The sequence below is a fragment of the Mus musculus genome, chromosome 2 (assembly GCF_000001635.26).
Source record: "Mus musculus strain C57BL/6J chromosome 2, GRCm38.p6 C57BL/6J".
Classification (NCBI taxonomy): domain Eukaryota; kingdom Metazoa; phylum Chordata; class Mammalia; order Rodentia; family Muridae; genus Mus; species Mus musculus.
In genome coordinates this window covers 36,081,675-36,106,811 of record NC_000068.7, presented here as the reverse complement: position 1 = coordinate 36,106,811, position 25,137 = coordinate 36,081,675, and the positions used below count along the sequence as shown (strand labels likewise).

Sequence of the window (25,137 nt, the reverse complement as noted above, 5' to 3'; positions counted from 1 at the left end):
CTGCAATGCAAGGGCTGATGCCATTAGCTGGGGTTGTGTCTGCCTGAAGAGCAGATATATATCTCTAAGGAGTGGGAGGTGGGTTTTCAGTATTGCAGTCGTGTATAGACATTGTCCATGTGTGCTTCTGGCCATGCCTAATTGTGCAGACAGAGACTGACACCTGGGAACGATGTTCTTTGCAAAGGTGTGTGTTGCTTCCCCTTGAGCCTGGCGCCTGGCTCATCACCTATAAGAATGCAGTGCATAGTAAGAGATGCCTCATAACAGAGGTTATACAGGGTTTGGAGCTCCATAGGAACTTGGCCTCTCCTGAGTACGGCTGTGTGTACAAGTGTAAGCGTGATTTGAGGGGGTGCTGTTTACATCTGTAAATGAGGGCAGTTAGGGAGGGGTGGTCTGTGTGGTGGGTGGGTAGCTCTATGCAGGACTAGGTCTAAGTCTGAGTGTGCACAGTGTTTTAGAAGAAGACACACATTTACACACTTCTCTGGCATAGTTGGTGTTTGAGGAAGAAGGCTGAGGCTATAAATGTCAGTGTTTGTCAGTGTCAGACCTTTGAGTTTGAGAGTTCTCTGTTTGGGGCTTGTGCCTGCTATCTAAATGTCTGGGTCTTTGCCTTTCCCTAACTCTCATCATCCTTAGAGTCCTATAGTACGTAGAAAGTATGATTAGGTAAATCTTGAAGTGGAAGTGGATGTCCCAAGTAATTCATTCCAAAAGAACCAAGGGACCTACCCTCCCACTCTCACTAGCACAGGCTCCCCTGCCCCCAGCCCTGTTCAGCCTTTAGAAGCTGGTGCAAGCTCCGGTTGTCATGAAGCAGGGATATTTTTGCAGGAGTTTGAGGGGTGTGTCGAAGTCTAGGACCTGAAGGATTGGTGTGAGCAGGTGACCATTTGCGACACAAATATACCAGGCTCAGCACTACATCAACAGAACGTGGCTTCATGTGGAATCCAGCCTTGTAGATGGGCTGACCACGGATTCCTCTCGCACCTATTAACGTTGTGTGAGGGCGGCAGTGGGTGCCCTTGAGGGAGGGGCGGCAGAAGGAGCTGTGAGGATATGTGCCCCGCCAGTGTCTTTGTATGTTAGCATGTTCCAAGAGTCTCCCTGTAGCGCCTAGTTTCAGTGTGTCTCTCTGTGTGTGTATGTCTCTGAGTCTCTGCCTCCTTTGGAGTGTCTCGCTCTTCTTAGCGGGGAGGGGATTGGTCACGCATGACTCATCTTGAACGGAGCGGGGCTCCAGCGGCAGGGCGGTCGTCGCCGCAGCTGGAAGGGGAGGAGGACAACGAGGAGGGAGAACAGGAGGAGGAAGAGGAGGAGGAGGAAGAGGAGGAGGAGGCGGCAGCCGCAGAAGCAGCTGCAGGGACCTCTCCAAGTTTGTCGGGACCTTCTTCAGAGGCAGTGGTGCTGGCAGCCAGGGAGGCCAGGACTGCGCTCAGGCCGGGGGCGGGGAGCTGGGGCTGGGCCCGGGGCGGCGGGGCCGGAGCCTCGGTTCTCCAGCTCTCCCAGCAGCCTCTGCCCCCAGGACGCCCGAGGCCCCACTCTGCGCCTCTCTTCGCACTGCGCGCCCACCGAGCCCTCCCGCTCCCGGGCCCATGTACTGGAAGCATGAGAGCGCCGCCCCGGCGCTGCCCGAGGGCTGCCGGTTGCCGGCGGAGGGCGGCCCCACCACCGACCAGGTGAGCAAGCAGGCGAGTGGGTGAGCGTCGGGGATCCTGGGGCCAGCGGGAGCCGGGATTCAACCGGGCCGGGTCGGGTGGCGGGCGGCAGCAGGAAGGAGGGGTGCTGAGTGAGCCCGGGAGAGTGTGTCTGCAAGTGTGTGAGCGTGCGAGCGGGCAGGCGGGGGTGGGGGGTCGCGGAAAGCGGGAACACATTATGCAAATGTTGGAGGAATTTCTCAAAAAGCGATTTAGCAAAGACATAGGCGAATCAAGAGGAGGCGAGGCCAGTATTGTCCGTCTGAATAGACGCTGATAGCGCCGATGCGCCAGAGGTTGTGCCGGCGCAACGCTGAGGATCTCGATGAGGGGCCGGTCCCGGGAGCTCCAAGAGTCTGGAGGGTTCTCTTTCCTCCTCCAAGAGGCCTCTCTTTTCTCTTTTTGGCCTCATTTCACTCGCCGATCTCGCCCTCTTTGGCTTGGGGCTTCCCTTGAACTGGCCCTCCAAAGGCGTTTGAATCGGTGTCAATATCCCCGCTTCAATTTCCCGGCGCGCGTCGAGCGGGCGGATGCTCCTAGCGCTCTGGGTTTTATTTTCTCAACCACCACCACCACTACCACCACCACCACCCCCATCTCCTTTTTATTTTCTTTCTTTCTCTCTTTTCTCCTTTTTGCATTTTGTACCGAGAGTAGGAGAAGGGAGGGGGCGGAGGGAGAAAAAAATTCGATTTTTAATTACTACCATTAAAAAATCAAATTTGCAATTCTTTGGGCGGCCTGATGGATCTCACTGATTGACAGTTGGAATTGACACTCTGGCTACCTCTTATCTTGGGCATTCACGACAATTTCTAATTGCAGGTAGTTTGTGTGTGTGCGCGTGTTTTTTTTCCCCCTCAGAGGCTTGGATTGCAAAGGAACTAAGCGATTACTTCAAGAGCCACGGGTTAAGTGCAGGGAGAGGGGGAGAGAGAGGGAAAAAAACCCAATCCAAATTCAAATTGCTTCATTAGAGAGACACCGCTTTTGTGGGGAAGGGCTTTAAATGCCCACTACAAAGTTAGGACTCATTGTTCAGCGCCGGTTTATATAACAGGCGAGGGGAGGCGCTGGGCTCTGACAGCTCCGAGCCAGTTCAGCAGCCGCCGTCGCCTGCATTCCCTCCCCCTCCCCCAGGTGATGGCCCAGCCAGGGTCCGGCTGCAAAGCGACCACCCGCTGTCTCGAAGGGACCGCTCCGCCTGCCATGGTGAGTCCTTTCGGTCCTGCTTTCGGCCCCGAGTCCCCCCAACAGCACAGGCCAGGGCTTCTGGCTCAGCCTTCCGGCTACCAACCTCTACCCCTGCGCTGGAAAACTGCCGATAGGAGCCGCCTCTCGTTGAGCCTTGGTTTTTCTGGCCTGGAATGTGAGCTTTGGCTGCTTCCTGCACCCAGGATGCGCTGTGTTAAAAGTTGGGGGCCGTCCCTTCTTCTCCAATAGGTCCTTTCATTCTTGTACTCCAGCCTAGGGCGCGACATCCCTGGCACATTTCGGTGTCAGTCGGTGCGCGAGGAAACCAGATTCAACTCTGAGTACTCGGCTAAGCGCTTCGCTGTTCCTCTCTCCCATTTCAGGCTCAGTCAGACGCAGAGGCCTTGGCAGGCGCTCTGGACAAGGACGAAGGTAGAGCCTCCCCATGTACGCCCAGCACACCGTCTGTCTGCTCGCCGCCCTCTGCTGCCTCTTCCGTGCCGTCTGCCGGCAAGAATATCTGCTCCAGTTGCGGTCTGGAGATCCTGGACCGGTATCTGCTCAAGGTGAGTCAGGGTAGGTGTGCCTGCTTGCCCACGGGTGTGGTTTGCAGCCCCAAGAGCTGTAGGGAAGCAATGACCTTGCCAGGTCCATTTTCCTCGGCCTCCCAATCCAACCGCTAACCGATCGCGCAGCTTTGGGCAAGTGTTCCCAAACAGGAGGTCTCCTTTTGCCCCGGTTCCAACAAGAGAATGCAAGGCTGTATCTCAATTTCCTTGAGCCTCTCTGTATTATAGAAGAAAAGTAGGGAAGCCATACGCCCCTTCTGAGCTTCAGTGTCTCTCTGTCTCTGCAAATGAGGCTGGGGAGGCTGGGGGCGGGCGTGAAAGAGGCCCGCGCCAAGCCGACCCCCACCTCTGCCCCCTCCCCAGGTCAACAACCTCATCTGGCACGTGCGGTGCCTCGAGTGCTCCGTGTGTCGCACATCGCTGAGGCAGCAGAATAGCTGCTACATCAAGAACAAGGAGATCTACTGCAAGATGGACTACTTCAGGTAGGCAGCGGCCATCCCGCCAGCAAGCGCTGGAGCATGAACGCCTTGCACACGCGTGCCTAGGCCACTTGTGTGGCCTGTGCTCTCCAATTCCTGAGCCCTGCTGTTCAGAGTGCACAACGCGGCTCAGCGCACTGGCCCGGCCCTCCTACTCAGCACGTCTTACACAGAAGGGAGCGCCAGTCTCAGCCTGAGTTCTGGCGGGGGATCTGCCTCGGGTTCCTCCGATCTGACAGGCGCTGGCCACGGGTCTGGTTCCATCTCTGGTCTTTTCTGGCCCCGAGCACCAGTGTGTTCTGTTGAGCTCTGATGTCCGAGGCTCTGGCCCGGATCATTCGGATCCCGGTAACCATCCCGTTCCATCTCTAGTAAGCTCAGCTCTGGTTCCAACTTGAGCTCCAGTTGTGCCGTACGTAGCCTGTCCTGGGAGGGATCCTGAACTAGGCTCGGGACTCTCCTTCTAGCTTCGCTCTGCTTTCAATTTTGGGCTCAGATCTGCTCCAGCCCCAAGTGCCAACGCCACATCTGACTCCAGCCCTAGCTCAGATCCTAGTGCTTAGTCCTAAGCACCAACATCGATCAATGCCTTCGCCTCGACTCTTGCGGTGGTCGCTGTTTAAATCTGGAGTCACGCCTTGACCCCAGGCTCCCGTTCCTTCCACTGCTGGGACACCGTTTCTGCCCAGGCTTCAGCTCTGCCTAGGTCTAGGTTCTAACTTTGGGCCTCCAGGACTGGCTCTCGGAGAGTCGTGTTGCATTTCACTCACTGGGCTGTATATACTCTGCGCCGCGGTGCATAAATTGTAAATCCTGTTCACCGTAGCTCACAAGCTATCTTCCCTGGTTTCATGGTTCTGCCTGTCCCTAGCCGCTCAATATCTTGCAGGAGCCTAGCTTCTAGCCACGCAGCAGACGCCTGCTGACCCGGTCATGGGGTCTAGGTCAAGGCAGTGCCTAGGGGCCTCTGTGAATGATCTGCCAGACCTAGGCAGGAAGCCGAGAGTCTGCAGGAGAATGGTGTAGAATTGGTTCTTCAGAGAAAGAAGCAATGCCTTCTTCTAAATGCTTTCTCCGGAAGTGGAGAAAGTTACCCTGTGGTATACATTTCTACACACACACACACACACACACACACACACACACACACACACACACACACACTTCTTGGAGAGAAGTTGTGACTCAGTCTTCCGGAGAAGACCTCAGCCCCAGAAAACTTTTGAGTCAGGGAATGTGTGTGTGGTGATCCTCACTCATGCTCTTTGAAGCTCCAGGGCCCTAGAAAGAACTCTGTGAACCTAGGAAGAAGTGAGTTAGAACCTAGGAAACCAGGAGAAGCATGGTTAGGAGGCAAGCTCTTCATGTCATGGGGATAGGGTACTCTGCCTGCCGATCCTAGGACTCTGTGATCAAAGAGCATGTGTGTCTATATGGTTTGGAATCTGCAGTGGCAAGGATGTGTTACGGAGCAGGAACAAGGCACATGGACAGTGGCTATGTTCTTTTATAGAAAAAAAAAAAAAACCATGTCTTTCTATTTCTGTTGTGAGTGTTGAGAGTATAGGTCTTACATGTGAATGCTGAAAGTGTGTGTGTGTGTGTGTGTGTGTGTGTGTGTGTGTGTGTGTGTGTGGTTTGCAAGTTGCTCGGAACAGGGAACACATACTTGGGCGGGCAAGTTGGGATAAAAAGATGCTAACGTCATTCTCCACCTCTGAGGTGGTGAAGGGTGTGGTGCGAAGATGTATCTTTTCGCTGACAACTGTTGTATATGTACACAGACAAACAGAGGTTATTGCTTGTGTGATGTGTAACCAGGAGTATGAAGTCTCCTCCTACTGTCTCCTCTGATGTTTCATTGGCTTCGTTTAGGCAGGAAATGGATATTACAGGCATTTTCTAGACACCTTCTACTCTAGGCCTAACTTCGATTAGAGATTGGGAGACACTGTTGAGGGGGATCCTTTTGGATGTGGCAGCTGTCAAGGACCTCAAGATAGTGTCCTTCCTCCAAAGGATAAAGCTAGGCAGATTCGTCCCTTGGCTTTTCTAATGACAAAAGCCCAGGCAGCCTTATCCTGTGTCCAAATTCCTTTCCATTTATCTCCAGGATGGTTGAGACTCCTTGAATGATATATGCTTTATGAGACCTTGAAGGACTAGTCAAATCTAGGCTCTAGATTCTATCATTTATAGCCTCCACTAACTCCTCAGTCCACTGCACTGGTGTGGTGGATGCCATGTGTAGCCAACCTGGGAAGAGGCAGGAGCTAGAACTCTGTGGGGCTAATTATGAGCTTGGGCAAATCCCAGCATCTCTGCCCTGGATATGTTTTTTTTCCAAGATGGTCTCTCTGAACTGTCAAGGAGGCCACCAAGAGTGGGCAGTCCCCACAAAGGCTCATAACCGGCAGTGAATATGAATGCTTCGGTTATCGCTATTATGATCACTGACAGGGTGGGCACCTGTGAGGGCATTTCCACAGGCAGCTTGGAAAGCTGAACCCACCTGTCTAGCTCGGTCATCTCTGGGGAAAGGTTCTGACCGATAAACCTTTTCCAATGACAGATCTCAATAAATAAATAAACAAACAAACAAACAAACAAAAACAGGCACTAAGTTAAGAAAGAAAGTCAAGTGACTAAAAGCTCACTTTGTCCAAGATGAAGGTAGAATTTTGAATTTTGTGAATTTTTCTGATCCTTTCTCTCCCGGCCAGGTCTCCATACTGTAGGCATAAGTCATCTCTGGCTGACTCACCAGTAACAAAAATAATAAAACCAAAGAAAGGGAAAGAGAAAGCCTGCAGAGAGCACATCAGGCGAGAAGGACTATTGTTTGTCTGCCTGAGCAGCAACACTGACTCTTCCCAGAGAGACTGAATAACGGTGTGTGGGAGGCAGAGTTCCCGCTCAAGAACTATGGCTTAGGGAAGGCCAGCTATGCTGCTCCAGACCTCTGTTTCCTGAAACAGAGGTCAAGGGTCGGATGGGGTGTGGACTGAAGTATTCTGCCAAAGGGAGGCAAGATCTTCCAATCGGGTTGAGGTTGGTGAGGAAGAGAGTGGTCAGGGCTCCTAGGAAGGGGCTCTCGGACTCCCAAGAGCTAACCTCTGACCTTGTCCCCACAGAAGGGTTTTATCCCAGCTTCTATCTCCCCCTCCCCCTTCCCTAACTTTATCTTGTAGATTTTTTTTTTTCCTTTCAGTCTCCACTAGTAAGGGGTTGGTGGTTCAGAAGTTAGAGGTTAGGAAGAAACTCCAAGTTCAACAGGGAGAGAAGTTGCAAAGCATGGGGTGGGGGGAGGTGGGGGAGAATTGATTAGTCTGGTGCTGCTCCTGTATGATTTGCACTTGGTCCCCCCATTTCTGGACATTTTGCCTCTGTTTTTCCAATTTGTTCTCCAAACGGGGAACTCACCAGCCATTGTGAGTTCAACTTGATTCTATCTACCCCTACTCTTGACAAGTCATGGCAGAACATAATATCACAGGGAAGTAGGATTCATTTTTGGAGCATTCGTTTCTCCACTGCCATCAGCAAACACACCCCAGGGCAGTTTTTTAAGGCCCCTTCATCTACCTACCTATAGCTGTTGCCCTGTGGCCTTCTGGTGTGCCCTCTAGACCCCCTTGGCCTCCTACAGCGTTGTGCCCATTATGTAGAAGAGAAGACCTGTGTGCAAGGAAACAAAAATCCCAGGGTCATCCAGAGATTGAGAGCACAGAGTGAGGCTACCAAACCCTTTCCCTGCTGTATCTTATATCTTATTTAATCCTGTGATCCACCCAGTATGATACTGCCAGCACCCTCTTGTTAGAGGATGGGAAACTGACACCCTGAGGGATAAGGTCACTCAGCTAATGAGTGGTGATGCTCAGATAGTCCCCACGGCCACCTGACTCTACAAGTCCATATGCTTCTTCTACAGTCAAGCGGTGCCTGCCACTTTGTTGTTGTTGTTGTTGATTTGCAGTGGTAAGGCATAAAGAGTGACAAAGACCCCTCTCTGCTGTTATCTTATCCAGTTTTCCCGATTCACATAGAAAGTGCCCACTGTATGCTTTGATGTGTGACTCTCCATGTGTGGCTCCAGGGGCACTAGCACCTAAAGAGAAATCAGCAGCTACTTTCCTAAGACCAAAGGCCCTGGTCCTCATTCCTTTTCTCTTTGGCCATGGGAGTGGGGAACAAAGAGTTCTAGGGGTGGGGGTGGGGGGCTTTAGAGTTCCAGGACTAGCTGAAGTTCTTGTTCCCTGCTCAAGACACTGGGCAGAGGGGGTGGGCTAGGGGGTGGGTGCAAGCCCTTCAGGCTTCTCTGGCCTTCCACCTTGAGACCAAGCTCTGGCTCTGGACTTAAGCCCCTTTCCTTACAGCTAGGATCCCATGGGAGGCTGGAGCCTGGAAGTTAGCCCCCCTATGTGGAGAGGCCCAGCAGCAACCAGCTGTTGGGGGGACAGATGTTGGGGGGATGGAGAGGAGAACTGTGAAAGAAGGAGCTCGGCCAGGACCTCCAGGCAGGCTTGGGCTGCTGTTTAACCTTTTAATTGCTGGTTCTGCACCCCTTTTCTTTTTAAAGTGTGTGTGTGTTTTTTGTTTTTGTTTCTTTTGTTTTTTTCTTTTTGGACAGGAAAGAGGGAGGGACTGGGAAGAGCTTTGATTCCAGTTTTCCTTGTTTGCCTCAAGAAATCTATACCTCTCTGTCTAGTTTGTCTCAAACCCAAAATAAGTGAACTTCTAGTTCCTTTTGGTCTTAAATGTAGGAGACCCCACCCTGAACTTCGTTTCCCCTTGTAGAAAGGAGCAATTTAGTAGGCGGCAGCGCTGGGGCGGCAGGGCGGGGGTATTCCAAAGGGCTCATTTTTAGAGGCTCTTTCACCCAACAAACAATTAGGAGCATCTTCAGTGAGCCTGACCTGGTCAACGGTGGAGTTCCGCCTACGAAACTGGGTGTCCGGATTCCTGCTCTTTAGTGTGGGGAGAAGGCTTGTTGGTATCCCTTTAACTGTTGCTAGGATTCACGGTGTCTGTCGGGCACCTTTCCATTCTCAAAGCCATAGGCCCAATTGCTTTCTGCCTGTGGTGTGCTGGGACCCCGGTGGGGACACCGCACTAAATTCAGATTTCACAGTATGAGTGAGGGGGCCGGTAGAATCGTCCCCCAATCCCTTTGGCAATTCTTACACATCTCTTTCTTGAAGTTTCGTTGTCTCCTCCTGTGATGCTGATTTTCGTTGCTTCCGGAATGGATGGAGCGGCTGGAGTTTCGCAGCCTGTCTGGATAGGAGTTTGTCGCTTTGTCAGACCTGGATAGTAGCTTCCTTTCGCTTTTTCTCTGTGAACTATCCCCTGTCCCGAGGACACTTTGTATGTCCAGACACAATACATACAAACACAGGTAATGACACCGTCATGCCACGTTTTCTCCAGGGATCTAACTAGATGGTTTCATTGACTGGGTCAATTACCGGCGCTTCAGCTGAGCAGTTGAGACAATTCAGAGGGTGAGATAGTTGCTGGCAGCACTTGCTTAGGAGCTAGCCTGTGTAGGCACCAAAGTCGGACATGCAGGAAGGAAGACCAGGGATTCCCACAGAGATTGGGATCAGGAATCCCACGGAGTCAAGTATGGAGTATTTTCAGTGCAGAGGACCACAGCTGGAAGCCAAAGGCTGCTGCTCAGAAGGTCAGCCCTTCCCTTCTCCTTGATCCCCTAGTTGAACTTTTTAGAATCTCTGCCAAGAGTGGGTCAATACTGTCCCTCACTGGGATGCCAGGTTCTCATCTTCTCCATTCCAACCACTCCTAAGCAGGCTCTAGGTTCTTCAGCACCTCGAAGGGACCTCAGATCCCACCACATGCTCTATATTGTCTGGAATAAGTCGTTTGTTGTTTTTGAACCTCTGACTCCAGGTGTGAAAAATGAGTTTCCGGGTCTGTACCTCACCAGTCTTAGCAAAGATGATGGGGGTGCAATAAGGGTAGCCTTAACTAACAGGAAGCCAAGGCTCTGGGAAGGGCTGCTTGTTCAGTGCCCTGAAAGTACCAAACTACAAACAACAGAGAACCAGCCTCCCAGAGGCAGCCAGAGAGTGGTTCCACTGGGGCTACCACCAACAAAGCTGCATGTGCATGGGGGCAGGGGGTTGGCAAAGTAGTCCCACCTCTATTTTCTGAAGGACTGGACTCTCCCACATGAAGTCACAGAAAGAATCTATTTGTGTTGGGAGGTGTTTGACTAGGCAAAGGGCTGAAGCTCAGGGTGAGCAAACCTAGAGGTCTGGTGAGGATTCCTGGACCAGAGGAGAGTGACCTCTCGGAGTTTGTGTGAGAGCTTGAGCTGATTGATGTGCTGCATTTCAACACACACACACACACACACACACACACACACTCACTCTCTCTCTCTCTCACACACACACATACACACTCACACACACACACACACTCATACACACACAAACACACACACATACACTCTCTCTCTCTCACACACACACACACTCATACACACACAAACACACACACACACACACATACACACACATATAAACACACTCACGCACACAAACACACACATACACACACGTATCCATCCAACAGCCAATTACTTGAATTTGCTAAAACAGGCAACACCATGGTGTAACTGAAGTGAATTTTGCTGAGCTGTTTAGTCACGGAACACGGGTAGTGTAAATGTGCTTTCCAGTGGAAAGGTGCTGGCCCTGGGGACAGAAACACAAATCCTTTCTGTATACTTACCCCATCTCTAAGCATGCTAAGGATGAGGCAAGTCAAAGATCCAGACACTGAAAGAGCAGCATGAGATGGTGGGAAGACATGTCCAGGGAAGAAATGGCCTCCAGAGGCCTGAGGTGGGGAAATGCTGGAGGTGGAGAGAGGAACAACTGACTGAAAATGAGCTTCCACTGTGGCTTAGTAGCCTATACCAAGTCTAGAGTATAGGGTAGGAGAAGATTAGGAAAGCGATGGGTCTGAGAATGATGTGGCCTGTTGACTTTTGTAAACCCAAAGCACCTTGGACTAAACCCTATGAACAGTGTGGTGCCACCAAAGACTATAATGAGCTCAGGGAACAGAATTCTGTGTGCATGGTGATTTTTTTTTTTTTTTTCTGCTAACTGCAGTCTGGGTGATGCATTGACAAACCAATCCTGGAAAGTAAGAGGCAAGGGCAGCTGGGACGGTGAGAGGAGCCTGATGGGAACCAGGCCAAGCAGGGCAGCAGAGGCGATGAAGAGGATGTGGTGCATCCAGAGACTCACTTCATTAGCTGGAGGCACTGCTGGATAGGGTCTGAAGGTTCTGGTATCTGAGTTGGCGGGCTGGGTGAGTGGTGGCTCTGCTTCCTGAACAGTGTGTGCAAGAGGAAACAGGGTTAAGGGCTAGGACAGTCACAGGTGAGTCAGCCTCACAAGAGCAACCTTCCCCTAGTGCAGAGGGCCTGACTTGCACACAAGGTAAACTAGGCTCTGCTGCTTCCTAGAGGGACTCCCAGTCTGATGATCCAGGCTGTGGCTGCCTACAGCCCCTTACAGAAAGGAGGGAGAGAAGTGGAAGAGATAGAGAGACCAGCAGAATGGAAAAATAGGCATAAGAAACAGGGGACATTTGATTTAAGCTCTTCCTCCTCCCCCTCCTCCCCTTCCTCCTCCTCTTCCAGTTAGTATTAGGATGTCTTGGGTGCTAGAGTTCAGGACTGCTTAGGTTCTTGATTGACCAATAGGCACGAAATAAATAGTAGCAGTCATCACTGTGGTCATCCTCACAGCTCTCCAATCAAGGAAAATGGGAAGTCAGAGCAATTCAATGATCTGTCTGTGTGGGGTCACAAAGCTAATGAGTGTGTGTAGGTGTATTCTAAGAAAAGCTGAGACTACAGCTTCATCTTTGGAGTCAGGCCTGCTGGGGCGGGTGGGGGGGGGGGACTGTCCTTGATGTAGTTAGTGAATGTATGATGTGGTGAATGTATGATGTAGTGAAACTCATTCTGGGTCCCGAACTCCCAGATTTCCTTCTCTGCAAAACGAGAATTGAGATAAACTCTGTGAAGCATTAGAATCTTGCAAGGCAGGTGATGCTCAAAACTTTCCCTGCTAGGAGTACTGTTGTGTTTTCCTAACACCTGTGGTATATTCTAATGAACAAATGTTCAACTACAATGAAAAATTATGCAGATATTAAGTGGTTGTTGTAGAGTATTTGAAAAACTCAGCAAAAGCAAGAAGGAAATAAAAATCTCGCTCCCAGTCATCTTCTTGGTGGGACTTGGATGCACAGGAGTAATGGATTCAAGTGTAAGGTAATGTGGGGGAGTGGGTGCCAGGCGAACCCTGGACGATAGAGCAGGATAAAGACGAGCCCGGTCTAAACATTATTTTCCTTGTTCCCTTTGTCCCGCAGCCGATTTGGAACCAAGTGCGCCCGGTGCGGCAGACAAATCTATGCCAGTGACTGGGTGCGGCGCGCACGCGGCAATGCCTACCACCTGGCATGTTTCGCCTGCTTTTCCTGCAAGCGCCAGCTATCCACCGGTGAGGAATTCGGCCTCGTTGAGGAGAAGGTGCTTTGCCGCATCCATTACGACACCATGATCGAGAACCTCAAGAGGGCCGCCGAGAACGGTACCCAATCCGCCCAACCCAGCACCTAATCCCAGTCCTTTCCCAGGTTCCCTAGCACCCAAGTTCGTGGTCCGCACAATTGTACTGGCTGAGCGGTCCCTGGAACACCTGGAGGCAGCATCGGGGTGGGGCTACACGTGGAACATGCGCTCTGGCTCCATCATTTGCATGGGCTACTAAGTCACTACCTAACCTTGTAACAATCTCACATGGCTCCCAGCGGCCTACAAGCTCCGCTAACCCCCACCCCATTCTGCCTGCCAGCTGCCTGAGCAGTCCAAGAGATAAGATGTAGCCCACATTCTTCCCACTTCCTTATGGGCCACACAAAGCCAGAGGCTAAGGGTGGGTCATCTTAGATCTGAGGTTCTGAACATAAAAATTTTAAAGGGACCAGTCCCCCGAGTCTTGGAGACGCGGCTTTACCATACAATGTCAGCAAATGAGGATTTCTTTTTCTCATTGGGCCTCCCTCTTCCCGTCCTACATCTGCTCATGATACCTAGATGTTGGACTAGAATGTTCCTTGAATCTCCTCTGGCTCTGGCACGATTTTCTCAAGACATTTATCCTAGGGTCTTGGTGAAATTCTTCAATGCTGTGCGCAGTGGGGGTGAGAGGGGCGGAGTGGTGTAGAAGAGGAGGTGAGGGAATCCGAATCCTAAAAGGGACTGGAGCTGTGGGCAGAGGCAGCAACCCTTCCCATGGTTCTGCTGTCAGGATCTATGGATACTGCTAACTTCCCTGGAATGTGGTTGGATGTATAAAGCCTTACAAGCCCTTTTTAGGAGCTTTGTGCTATATCCCTATTAGTAGCTAGAAAAGCGGCAGAGGTTATTTGCAGTACGTACCTTGTCAAAGCTTACATCTAGTAGGTCTGTTCGGAAGCTCAGTATCTTACCTATCATAATACAGAACACTACACACAGCATGCTATATCCCCTTGGCTTCAGGAGGCTCCGGGGATGTGGTTGCCTCTGAGTTTCATTTTTCCATCTAGAAAACTAGGCACACTAACTGTTATCCTGCCTGCTTTTCTAGGAATATTAATGTCACACAGCTTCTCCCTACCTCAATTTCTAGGCATCAGTGGGAGGGCTAGTAAGGAGCCAAAAACGTGTTAGTGGGTATGTCCTCACCAAGGTCATCATTTTCTCCTGCTAGGATCAGTAGCTAAGTAGGGAGCAACTGAACTTGGTGCACGCTGAAGTTGCCTGTGTTGCTTGGCAAGTCAGCAGAAGAGGAGGGCTCAGGAGTCAGAGCTTCCTCTCCACCTTGGTTAATCAGTAAACCACAGCCTCCTTTCACTCCTGGACCACCCAGGGCCAACATTAGCCATGGCCTTGCCAAAGACAGCCTATTCAGGGAAACTTGAACGCCTGGGGCTTCAGGTCACTGACCGTCATCAGCATTAGCTATTGCTTTTCTTTTAAACAAAAACAACACACACACACACACACACACACACACACACACACACACACGTTCATTATAGAAAAATGAGGAGGCATGGTTAAAGAAAAAGTTGAAATTATTCTGCATGTCATTATCTCCCTGTTTACATTTCTATTTTTCCCTTTGTACATGTAGTTTTCCCCCCTTTCTGCATAGTTTTCCCCCCTAATTAAAACATTACAGCAAATTGTAAGCAGTAGTTATCCCTGAGTGGTGGAGTCACTGGTGACTTTCTCCCTCTTTGTGCTTGTCAGAATCGTCAGGCTTTTGGTAAGAACAGTGTATTATTTTTGCATTCAGGAAAAACGAACTGCTAAAATGGGAATATATTTGCTGGATTACAATCATAGGAACCAAAGTATTATAAAATGGACAGGCAACACTTAAGATATATCCCAGTCAATAAAATATACTTTGGAGAAGGTAAAATGCAATTGTTTTAAATACGTCAAACGTTGCTGAGGTGGCACACCTTTAGTCCCAGCCCTCTGGAAGCAGAGTCAGGTGGATCTACGAGTCAAAGGCCAATCTTATCTACATACAGAAAGAGTTCCAGGACAGCCGGGGCTACACAGAAAAACACTGTCCCCAAAAAAATAAAAAAGGGGGGGGGGAAGTTATAGCTTCAGCAACCCATGCTGTTGTTGCTGCTGCAGCTTCTTTTCCTCCTCCCCCTTCCTCTCCCTTCTCTTCCTCCTCCTCCCTCTCCCCTCGCAGCCCTCCTCTCTCTTTTTAAATCTCCACGGTGATTTCCCCCCAGCTCAGCTAAGACAGAGGTTAGGGTCAGCTCGGTTCCAGTTCAGAGGCAGAGCATTTGGGGTTCCCAGTCAGGAGCTTTCCTCTCTCCGCTCCTTAGTTTCCTCTCTTTAAAAAAAAATGGGTGATAGTATAGAAAGGAAGCTCTGGGCTCGGGGACCAGGGCCCTGGGATCCCCGCTCCCAGCCACTCGCTCCTGACCCTTCCAGGGACAAGCTCCCCCCCACCCCGTCCTTTCCAGGCTGCCACTAGAAGAGATGGGGACGCGTGGTCAGCCGCTTCTGTCGCCCCCCAGGGAACGGTCTCACGCTGGAGGGGGCAGTGCCCTCGGAACAGGACAGTCAGCCCAAGCCAGCCAAGCGCGCGCGGACGTCCTTCACCGCAGAGCAATTGCAGGTACCCCGGGCAAGCCCCGAAGCGTGTGGGCGGGGCTTCGGAGTGGGCGTGGTTGTTCGGGACTTGTGACTCCGCCCCTTGTGCGGGGACCCGCGTGAGGCCGCTCCAAGGATGAAGCTGCCTGGGGCGTGGCCTCGGACCCTGAGCCTCTGATTGGGCGGAGGTCTCAGGGCCCTTCTGCGCCCCACAGGTTATGCAGGCGCAGTTCGCGCAGGACAACAACCCGGACGCGCAGACGCTGCAGAAGCTAGCGGACATGACGGGCCTCAGTCGCAGGGTCATCCAGGTGGGGCTCCGGGGTCTCGGCCTTCAGGTCTAGGGTGAACCTTAGGGAAGCGCTGAAGCTCGTAGTGGTACGGATGGTCGCGCGTGCACGTGGCCGCCCCTCTCCAGTGTGGCCTAAGGACCCCAGTCGGCACGGGTTGACCCTTTTCCTTGATTACTGAGAGTGCAGAGGCTGTCGTTCCAGGTGTGGTTTCAAAACTGCCGAGCGCGTCATAAAAAGCATACACCGCAGCACCCAGTGCCGCCCTCTGGGGCACCCCCGACCCGCCTCCCTTCTGCCCTGTCCGACGACATCCACTACTCTCCGTTCAGCAGCCCAGAGAGGGCGCGCATGGTCACCTTGCACGGCTACATTGAGAGTAAGTGATGCGGATTCTGGGGTCGCCAGACAGCGGGGAAGGGGACGCTGAGGCCTGCTCCTGGGCTCCATATGAGGGGCGGGGGACCCCAGGGGGGTAGCCTGGTGGATAAAGTTGTGAAGCGGGTCAGTTTGTCTCCTTTCTCCAGTGAATCGGGGCCCTTGGTAGAGGGAACCAATAGTAAAACTTAAAGCAGCCAGTGAGCATGTGCGTGGGATGAGGGGTCTGCGTTCTGATGGGCAAGACAGTTTAGGACAGAACCCAGGTGTACGTATGGTTTTCATTGCAATGATTCCTATAGGAAGAGTGCTGGGTGGGAGTGTCCGGAGATGCTGGGGTCTGAGGACTGCCTCTGAGCAAGCTGAACTCTGAAGGATGGGGAAGATTTACTGATGTACGTAGCCTGGGGGGAACTGAAAAGTGGGCAAACCCTGACTCAGAAGGCATCCTCGTATGGGTGCGTTTGGGGAGCAGAGGCCACGGTGGCATGACCACTTAGGGCTGTGAGACCTTTGGACAAGCCACAGAATGTCCTCGATCCTATCCGTTTCCTCATCTGTGAACTAGAATAGTGATAATGCCTCTCAAAGAATGTTAAGAATTGATTGACATGGGCATCCAGACTCTGAGTACTTCCTGTGTTCTTAGCGCTGAGATACAAGAGTCAATAAATGGGTCAGATTTGCATTGTTCCTGGGACTCATTCACATTCCAATGGAGAGACAAATTCCTCTGTTTCAGTCTGTCTGTCTATCTCTCTTCTTTCCTCCTTCCCTTCCTCCTTCCTGAAACCCACATCATGATAGCAAGTGCTGTGCCGCCCACCAAGCTATGGCCTCAGTAGAGACAGTAAGCATTAGAGGGGTGGGTGTGTGGTGGTGAAATGACCTTGAAGCTGGAACCTGGATGAGTGAAGAGTTGGCTTAGATTTCTGAGACAAGAGGAGTCAGTGAGCCAGCTACTGAGCTTAGTTCAAAATCTCTTTCCCTTTGGGGTCATTTCCTCAAAGCTGGGTATGACCAAAAGTGTGGGGTGGGGAACATACACACTCATACTCTCTCAAACAGTCATCTTAGGGTCCAACTAAAAGGGGATCCAATTGTTACTTAAGGGGATCCAATTGCTTTGTGCTAGAGGTGATGCCGTCTGAGTCTCTAGACATTACATAGACTAGGAAACTAAAGGGTCCACTGTAAGTTCCAGGGACTCTAATGATTACATTTGGGCTGTGGTGTAACTGGCAGGGATCAAATCCCACCCTTGCCACTTCGAAGCTTGGTGACATCGAGTGAATTTCTTGAACCACCATCCCGTTTCCTCTTCTGTAAAAACAAGGACAATGAGAGTAGTCACCTCAGTGCAGTATTGTGAACATCACCGAGATAACTGGCTTAAAGGTCCCATTTAGTACATACAAGCCTTCAAAGGATTAGCTGCTTTGGGATGTGCTGTGGGTTCAGTTGGCAGAGCAGGGAGCAGGGTCCTGTCTACTGCGTCAGGCTGCCAGCTGGAACTGGCTTTCTAGGCAGTTCCATTTCTGAACCTTCAGCTCATCAGGAGGGACGCTTTTCCCCTTTTGTTTCTAAACAATGACTTAATGTTCAGCCTGAATAGAACCTATTAAATACTTACTGAAAGTGCCAAAGACTGGGGACTCTCTGGTTACCAGGGGTCTTGGCAGCCAGCTAATACTTGGTATGTGGTTGGTTATGGGTCTAGGTGACTTCTGTTGAGAGTAGGATCAGGACTCTGTTTATGTACTCTGTTGATCTAGCCTAGATCTCTCTTTGCTAGAGCAGGAGCTCTGCTTTCCTTCCGTCTTCCCTGGGAGTCAGAACGCACCTCTGTTGTGTGACTTAGAGGACAAGCCAGCAGTTTACTTTACAGTGAACTAAAAGCAAGGTGTTTTGGGTTTTCTGAAATATTAAAGCTGTAAACTGCATATAGGGTTTAGAAACAGACACCAGGGGTAGGGCTGAAGGAGGGTGCCCTTCCACTCTTTGCAGTCAATGAGATTCAGTGCTTAGAATCTGATTTCAAATAATTAAAAAAATAAAACACCACCTTTGGAGCCAGACTCAAAAAAAAAAAAAGTGCAGAGTTATTTGAGTAATTTGAAGCTGTTCAGAGATTTCTTGAACACCCAGGGAGTTAAGAATCCTCAATTAGATACAATTGCCTTGCCCTGCAGAAGAGAGAACAGTGTCTCAGAAAGGCACAGTGACTTGTCCCAACTCATCACTTGCAAGTATCTGTCTAGGCTCTTTCTGTGAGCAAGTAAGACAGAGTCTAGAGAAGAGACAGGCAAATGAGTCCTTAGCTGGAGTGGTAAGGAGGCTGAGATGCAAGGGATTTGGATCGGAACCAACGATGGCCTTTCCTCACCAGGCTTTTGTTGTTGCTGTTTTTGTTTGTATATTTGTTTGAGACAAGGTTTCTCTGTGTAGCCCTGGCTGTCCCAGAACTTGCTCTATAGACCAGGCTGGCTTCCAACTCAAAAACCCTTCTGCCTCTTTGACCAGAGTACTGGGATTAAAGACACGTGCCACCACTGCTCAGATTTCCTCAACAGCTTTAGATGTTGGAATAGGGTACAGAAATTCATTCAACAAATATTTATAGAGTATTTCGCAGGGACTTGGAGAGATGGTTCAGTGATTAAGAGCCCTGGGTGCTCTTTAAGAGGACAGGGGTTCAATACCCAAAATCCACTTGGCAGCTCAAAACTGTCTATAACTCCAGTTCTAGGGGATCCAGTGTCCTCTTCTTCCCTCTGTGAGCACAAGCCATGTAAGTGGTGCACAGAGGAAAATTGCAGACATACATGCAGGGATACATGCGGGCATACGTGTGGACATATATGCAGACATACATGCAGGCCAAGCATCCATATTCATAAGATAACATTTAAATTAAAAAAGAGTGCTTTGTATATTCCATGCCTCATCCTAAGTACTAGAAAACCAGAACGGTTTGGGGAAGAAAAAAATCATACTGTTATAGAGCCTGCATTCTAATTGATGAAGAGACAGATTTAAATAAGCAATGAAGTTATATGTAAGTCAGGTGATTAGAGCTAATCAAGAAAACACAAAATGCAGGAGGAGAACAGGGACTGTTTGTTGGGCTGCAGTTATGAGCAGGGCAGTGACACATAAGAACAGGATGTCCTAGGAGGCAGCTGGTAAGCTGTCTTGATGATGCTCTGTAGATCAGAACGTGAGGATGAGGGTCTGAATGGGCGGGCACATCCTTGTTTGCAGGAGAGGGTTCATACATATAGGAGTGTGGACTTAGCAGTGAGCTGTGAGCACCTGATAAACCCTTCAAGTGTGTAGCACTGTAGCCAGCTCAGGTGAGACCTTCGATAGGGCCACCCAGGCAGCTAGCAGCAGAAATAGAACTCCAAGTTAGTGATCAGAGCACGAAACAGGTGGGGATCCTGTGTGGAGCCTGGGGGATGGGCTCCAAGGCATCCTCTCGTCCACAGGTCAGGTACAGTGCGGGCAGGTGCACTGCCGACTGCCTTACACCGCGCCCCCTGTCCACCTCAAAGCTGATTTGGACGGCCCGCTCTCCAGCCGGGGTGAGAAGGTAAATGGAGCCTGGCTACGTCTGGTGGGTCAGAGCCTTCCTGCTGGGAACGGGTTTCTGGCAGCATTCCCTACCACTGAGTGGTTACCATGCCACATTGTGGCAGATCACTCAGGCCCCCAGTGTGGCCCCAAGGCAGTCATCAGAGCAGCTACTTGTGTGTTTCATGTGCCTGACTTCTCTGAAGTCCTCTTTGTAGCCCTGTCCTCCCTGTCACTTGGCAGTGAGGCCTTCTTATTTACATATGCTTTGAGGTTCTGGGGAGGGTTTGTATCCCACACCATTCTACTTACCTGTTTCATGGGCTTTTCTTCATTTGTTACTGTCTGGAACTATTGGCAGTAACTATCTAGGGCCAGTAGGTCCCAGGGCAAACAGGTTTCATGTAACTGAGGGTCAAATGGCAGGACCTTCTCTGTGGATGTGAATCTGTGGTTGCTCCAGGCATCAATACTGAATATCCTAAAGGATACATAAGTGTCACCCAGTCTGTGGCTTTGTTTAATCCTGTCCATATGAGAGTTGAAAGTAGCCGAGTCTGCTTTAGGTATACCCAGGAGTGGGTATGAGCCTTATCACTTCAGTTCTGAAATACCACAAAGTTAGTCCTCAATGCCATTACTCCCAAACAAGTCTTTATTTCAGATGTGGAGAAACGGAGCCTGGGTGAGGGGACAGTGATGGGAAATGAAGCCATGAGGATGCTAGGGGGGATATGTGTGTGGGAGGTGGACTTTACCAGGAAGCAGGGACGTGGTGATGGTCCCCAGAGAAGCTGAGCAGGGGGGAAACTCAGGAGAAGCAGAAAACTCTGAGGTGCTACTGCTCTTAGCAGCTCTCCACTCCAGCAGATCTCAGTCGTGATGCACTTCAGAATCCCAGAGGCAGTTTGGGAAGACACAGATCCCCACGCCAGGGGAGATGAGGAGCAACAGAGGCCAGCCTGAGTAGCACTGGCTCTTGTCATTCTGAAGGGTTCCCCAGGGAAGAGAACACTCCTTCAGGGCAGGTTCTCTGCCATTGCTTTCTGAAACCTGCTGTGTGCAGAGCTTGCTAGGTAGTGGGCACCATGGGGTAAGGGCTGGAGGATGGAGGTCCAGATAGCCCAGTGGGACAGTATGATAATACTGCATGAGAATCTGGTGGGCGGGCGTCAGGTGGACACTCTCTGAGCTTCTAATCCATAGTGAGATCTGCTGATTGCTGAGCTCCTTCTCAGTTTGAGGTTGGCACTTTACACACACTGGGTGACACTTCCCAGCCTCCTTTGGTGTGGACGTGACCTTTTCATTATAAAGACGGGGAAACAAACTCAAGAGAGGTGGTGCTGTTCGTCTGGGAGTGTCAAGTACTGGGATCTGAAGTCTGCATGGTTTGGTCATTGCTGGTTTTGTTTTTGTGTGGCACTTTGCCGTTTACACAGTACTCTCTCTGACCTCATCTTTCTTGGCCTCCCTTAGGGGCCTTATAATGCTATGTCAAGCCCATAGAAACTGAGGCTCACCCAGGCCACAGTGAACGTGGCAGACCTGACTGGCATCCTAGCACCACTGACTTGAAGCTGGGGGTGTTTGTCCTTTGAGACCCAACACTGGTACGGAGGAGGGAGAGTACATAACCTCTATCTTCCTTCAAGGGCTGTGTGGTTTAGACCAGGTTTGGGGTAGTTACACTATAGAGTGATGGAGTAGATAGAATCAGGGGGATTCAGAAGAGGGTGTGGCAAGCTCAAGGGGAGAGACAGGAAAGAGAAGGATGTCCATGTCGAAAGAACAGCTGATACAAATGCATGGAGGAGCCAGAGATTGAAGGATCTCTGATGTTCAGTGTGGCTGAAGTCCAGGGAGGTAGGGAGAACTGGCAGCGGCCGTGTCACAAAAGGCCTGTCCTGTGGAGTGAAGGGTTTGAGTCAGGGGAGCCTTGAAAGTGCATAGGGTTGGGCTCAGAGGAGAGCCTTTATTTCTCAGGTGCCTAACTGAGCTGTGATTGTGTCTGGTTCAGCCTGAAAGATGCGCCAGGCTGGGTCATGGCAGCTTGGGCTCTAGGTTCTTGGCCTCTGGGTTTGCTTGTTAAGCCAGAAGCTCTGTTGCTGGGCTATGTCCCCAGCTTTGTTGCCAGGAGCTCTATGCCCTTCCCTCATGACCCACTGCCCTCTTCTGTTGGCCCTGGTTGCCAGTCCCTAAGTACCTCTGCCAGCCACATCTGATCACATCTGCATGTGAGTGAGGTCTGTTGTGTCAGAAGTGTGGGGCAGAACATACAGCAGAGGAAGGTATTAGCTTTCTCCCATGTCCTTCTGGGAAACCTGTGGGGAGATTCAGAGTCCCCACGGGGCTCATCTAGACTAGAGCAGGCCTCGATAGTCCTGATAGCTGGAGCAGGGTGGAGCTTCCTGTCTCCATGACAACATTATTTGACCCCACAGACCTGTTTTGTTTCCAGAAATACATTTCTTTCTGGTTATATCCCTGGATCTTACAGCTTTAGCATGTAAAAGAAGGGTCTTAGAAGTCCGGCTAGGCTGGCCGCCATCAGGTGGGAAGAATGTAGCACCCAGAAGAGGAGAGTCATTTTTTAACAAGAGCTCAAAGCCAGGTGCCCTTCAGGCCCAAAGGGAAGCTATATCCAGGGTTGGGTGAAGAATGCTGGAGTCAGGCCACCCAGACTCCCAGATCTGTCACCTCCTCCCCTAAGATCTTCGAGTACAAATAGCTTCTTGCAACTTCAGTTTCTGCCTTTGCTAAATGGGGTTATAATAGTTTCTGCCCTCCTACAATGTTGAAATGAGAAGCAATGTGTATGAAGAGTCCAACACACATGCCTGGTGCACAGAAGGTACTCAGTAGCTTTTGCTTATCAATGTCTTCTCAGTGGCTCTCTGTATATGGAGGCCATGGATGCCTGAACCCCCCTCCTATATACACATATACCCATGATAAAGCACAATTCATAATTGGGCAAGTCAGGGATTAATAAAATGGCAAACAACAAATCAGCACAGTTGCAATGTGCTGTAGTAACAGCGCCACCCATGTTCACGGGGTCCAGAGCGAAGCACATGGTGGGTCTCTGCTGCTGCTCTTGCTATGAGAGATCACTATTTACACATGAGGAAACAGGCTTGGGGAAGGGAAGTGAGCTGCCCAAGGTTTCACAGCATAAACTGAGAACTGGGATGCGAGCCCAGGTCTAAGCTCTGAGCCCATCATTCTTCTCCAGGTCTGACGGTCCCCCAGGGCTGCTGCATGTAGAAGGCACCAGTTTAGACATCTCCGTTGCCCTTTTCTTGCAGGTCATCCTTTTTCAGTACTAACGCTGCCGGCGCTTGCACATCTGTCCATGGGCACCACACAGCTGCCCCTCAGCCGCTGAGATCCAGCATCCAGCTGTGGCCAGGGATCCACCACCTCTGTGTACACCCTCACCCGCTGCTGTCCTGCCCTCTGCCAGTGGCCCCATCAACCCAGGCCTGGTCTTTCCCTCTCCTGCTGAGAACCAGAACCCACCAGGAGCAGCAGAGTCCCTCTCTGGGAAGGCAGGCTCCCTGAAATGTGGCATCAGCATGAAAACAAGCAGCCTGTCTTTCCTCATTAACTGGGAGTCCCACTTACCTACTGTCAGCTGATCACAGCAGCAATGGCTAATTCAGTCCGAGTCAACAACAGCCTCCTACTTCACAGGTTCTCTTCTCCCCCACATTGGCCTTTATTTACTACTTCCTTGGAACCATCTCCAAATTCCAAATAGCCAACAACCCCCAACATTATATACTCTGCTGCTTTTGTCTGGAAAACTCTACAGTGTTTGTGGGATATCCCCAAAGGAAAGCTGTGTTCTAATTTTATCATTTCCATCTGTCTGGTTATGTCAAGTTAACTCAGAAAAAGAAGAGACACTGACCAACCCTGAGAGGCCCAACAGGGCAGAGATGGAGGCCTGCCCAGATGAAGAGGCAGAGGATGGGCAGGGATGGGTGCCAAAGACCCCCCCCCCAATTGGCTTGGAGGAGAAGGACTGGGTACGCTGGACTTGGAGAGGTGACGAGAGTTTCATGGAGAGAAAAGAGGAAACTTGGGGGGGGCGGAGTTTCCCCCACCCAATTACCTAGCAGGAGTCGTGGAAAGGATGGCGTCTGATCTGCACGATGACACCACTGAATGTTTAGGTGGGCTAGCATTAGCGACCCTTGTTGGCCACTTTTCAGTCCTGAGATGAGGGCCTGAGCCAGTCTTCTCTAGGGGTGGGATGAGACTACTCACGAGGACCAAGGAACAGAGCCCAGAGAAACAGCAGCCAGAATATTAGTTCTGATTCATCCCCGAGGGAAGAGAGGTACCCATGGCTTCAGTGAGCACATGCCAAGCCCAGGATGCCAGCTGGCACCTCTGCAATCTCCCCACCAAATACACAGAGCCAGCTCTACCCACTCCTAAGAGCAGAGGCCAACTCTAAAGAAAGGTCTCAGGTTACACAGGCCCCCCCACTTATGTTTTCAGGGGATGCCATTTATCCCAAGCTTATCCTGTAATTCTAGAATGACTTGGTGTCCTGATGCACTTCTCACCAGAGGCTGCCTAGCAGCATGTGTTAGCCAAAGTCTTCCTCCTTGTTTTGAGAAGACTCCAGGACAGGACAGGCAAATTCATGGTATGTATGCAGTTGCTGCTCCTGCTTCACCTGTGGCAGACATCGCTAATCGATCACAGCACTCTATCTCTCAGAGTCTGGATAAGAATTCCCATGCTTGTTGGGACGAGACCAACTGTGCTGTTGCTATGGGACCTGGAGGAGGGTTAGGCATGGGTGACACCCCAGAAGGGAACTTTCATCTTTTCCCTTCCAAAAATTGTCAACTGACTGAGGACAAAGAGAAAGCACCTCCCAGAAAGCTGTGAGCGTGGTTTGGTTCAGAACTCCAGCACCCTGTGCCAGGCACTGACTCAAGCAAGAGGAACCTGGCCTGATCCCTGACTTTGGGGAACCCAGATCTTTCCTTTGATTTTTGCTCCTAATGATCAAAACCCCAATTGCAACCATGTGGCAAGTGGCCAGCTGAGCCCAGGTTACTTGGTACCCACTCTGCCTTGAGCCTTCCTTCCCCCAGGGCCTATTTCTTGTGTGGATCACGTGGCAGTAGCATGTTGCAGTCAGACGTCTCCACTACCCTGTTGAGAACAGCCTGGGAATGTACAGGTCATCGAGGCTATTTATTTAAACACACACACACACACACACACACACACACACACACACACACACACGGGGGAACACACACAAATGGAAAAAAATTGTAAGCACTTTTTTTGTAAAACCAATGTCTGTTTTGTTACATACCTTTCATGTTGTGCTTTGTAAATGTCTTATTTGTGTAATAAATAAAGTTAATGCGAGTAGAAGTGCCGGCACTTAAACCCAGAATGCCATGGAATTCCATTTTTCTCTTGCTAAACCCTTGTCAGTTAAAGGCTTAGGACCCTGGCTTTGGTGTGAGCTGCTGCTTGGTGTAACCCTAGAGAACTGGTACCACAGGCAGTGGCCTAAGGCACGGGGCTAAGGCACAGTTTCTACTCTGATGCTGTGCTGTCCCTGTGTATTGACTACTTTGTGGGAAGTCGGGCTGCTTGCTGACCTCTGTTCTGCTTTCTGAACACCAACCATCTGTGGTGTCCTGTGCTGCTCTGCAAACTCAGAGT

The 25,137-nt window shown here is 50.8% G+C and overlaps 1 protein-coding gene across 7 annotated transcripts; it reads left to right on the top strand.

Moving 5' to 3' along the window:
• The first annotated feature begins 819 nt into the window (after positions 1 to 819).
• Positions 820 to 24,862, top strand: Lhx6 (LIM homeobox protein 6). Of its 7 annotated transcripts, none has more exons than XR_374064.4 (10): positions 820 to 1,688; positions 2,847 to 2,918; positions 3,284 to 3,466; positions 3,833 to 3,954; positions 12,379 to 12,599; positions 15,052 to 15,206; positions 15,397 to 15,492; positions 15,676 to 15,850; positions 19,341 to 19,444; positions 22,737 to 22,817. XR_374064.4 is itself a non-coding variant. In NM_008500.2 (10 exons), exons 1-10 carry the CDS (start codon positions 1,605 to 1,607, stop codon positions 22,755 to 22,757), a joined length of 1,179 nt encoding a protein of 392 aa, NP_032526.2. In that variant the 5' UTR covers positions 1,404 to 1,604; the 3' UTR covers positions 22,758 to 24,859. The 7 variants fall into 7 exon arrangements, 6 of the variants coding, with proteins under 6 accessions (NP_032526.2, NP_001076594.1, XP_006497807.1 ...); NM_008500.2 differs by having other exon boundaries at positions 1,404 to 1,688; positions 15,106 to 15,206; positions 22,737 to 24,859; XM_006497744.4 differs by lacking the exon at positions 820 to 1,688 and adding an exon at positions 1,751 to 2,531 and having other exon boundaries at positions 15,106 to 15,206; positions 22,737 to 24,862.
• Positions 24,863 to 25,137: the final 275 nt, after the last annotated feature.

Coding starts and splice junctions, on each gene's coding strand:
- Lhx6 (NM_008500.2), top strand. CDS start 1,605: ATGTACTGGAAGCATGAGAGCGCCGCCCCGGCGCTGCCCGAGGGCTGC. Junction 3,467..3,832: donor TGGACCGGTATCTGCTCAAG/GTGAGTCAGGGT, acceptor CCCCCTCCCCAG/GTCAACAACCTCATCTGGCA. Junction 15,493..15,675: donor TCAGTCGCAGGGTCATCCAG/GTGGGGCTCCGG, acceptor CTGTCGTTCCAG/GTGTGGTTTCAAAACTGCCG.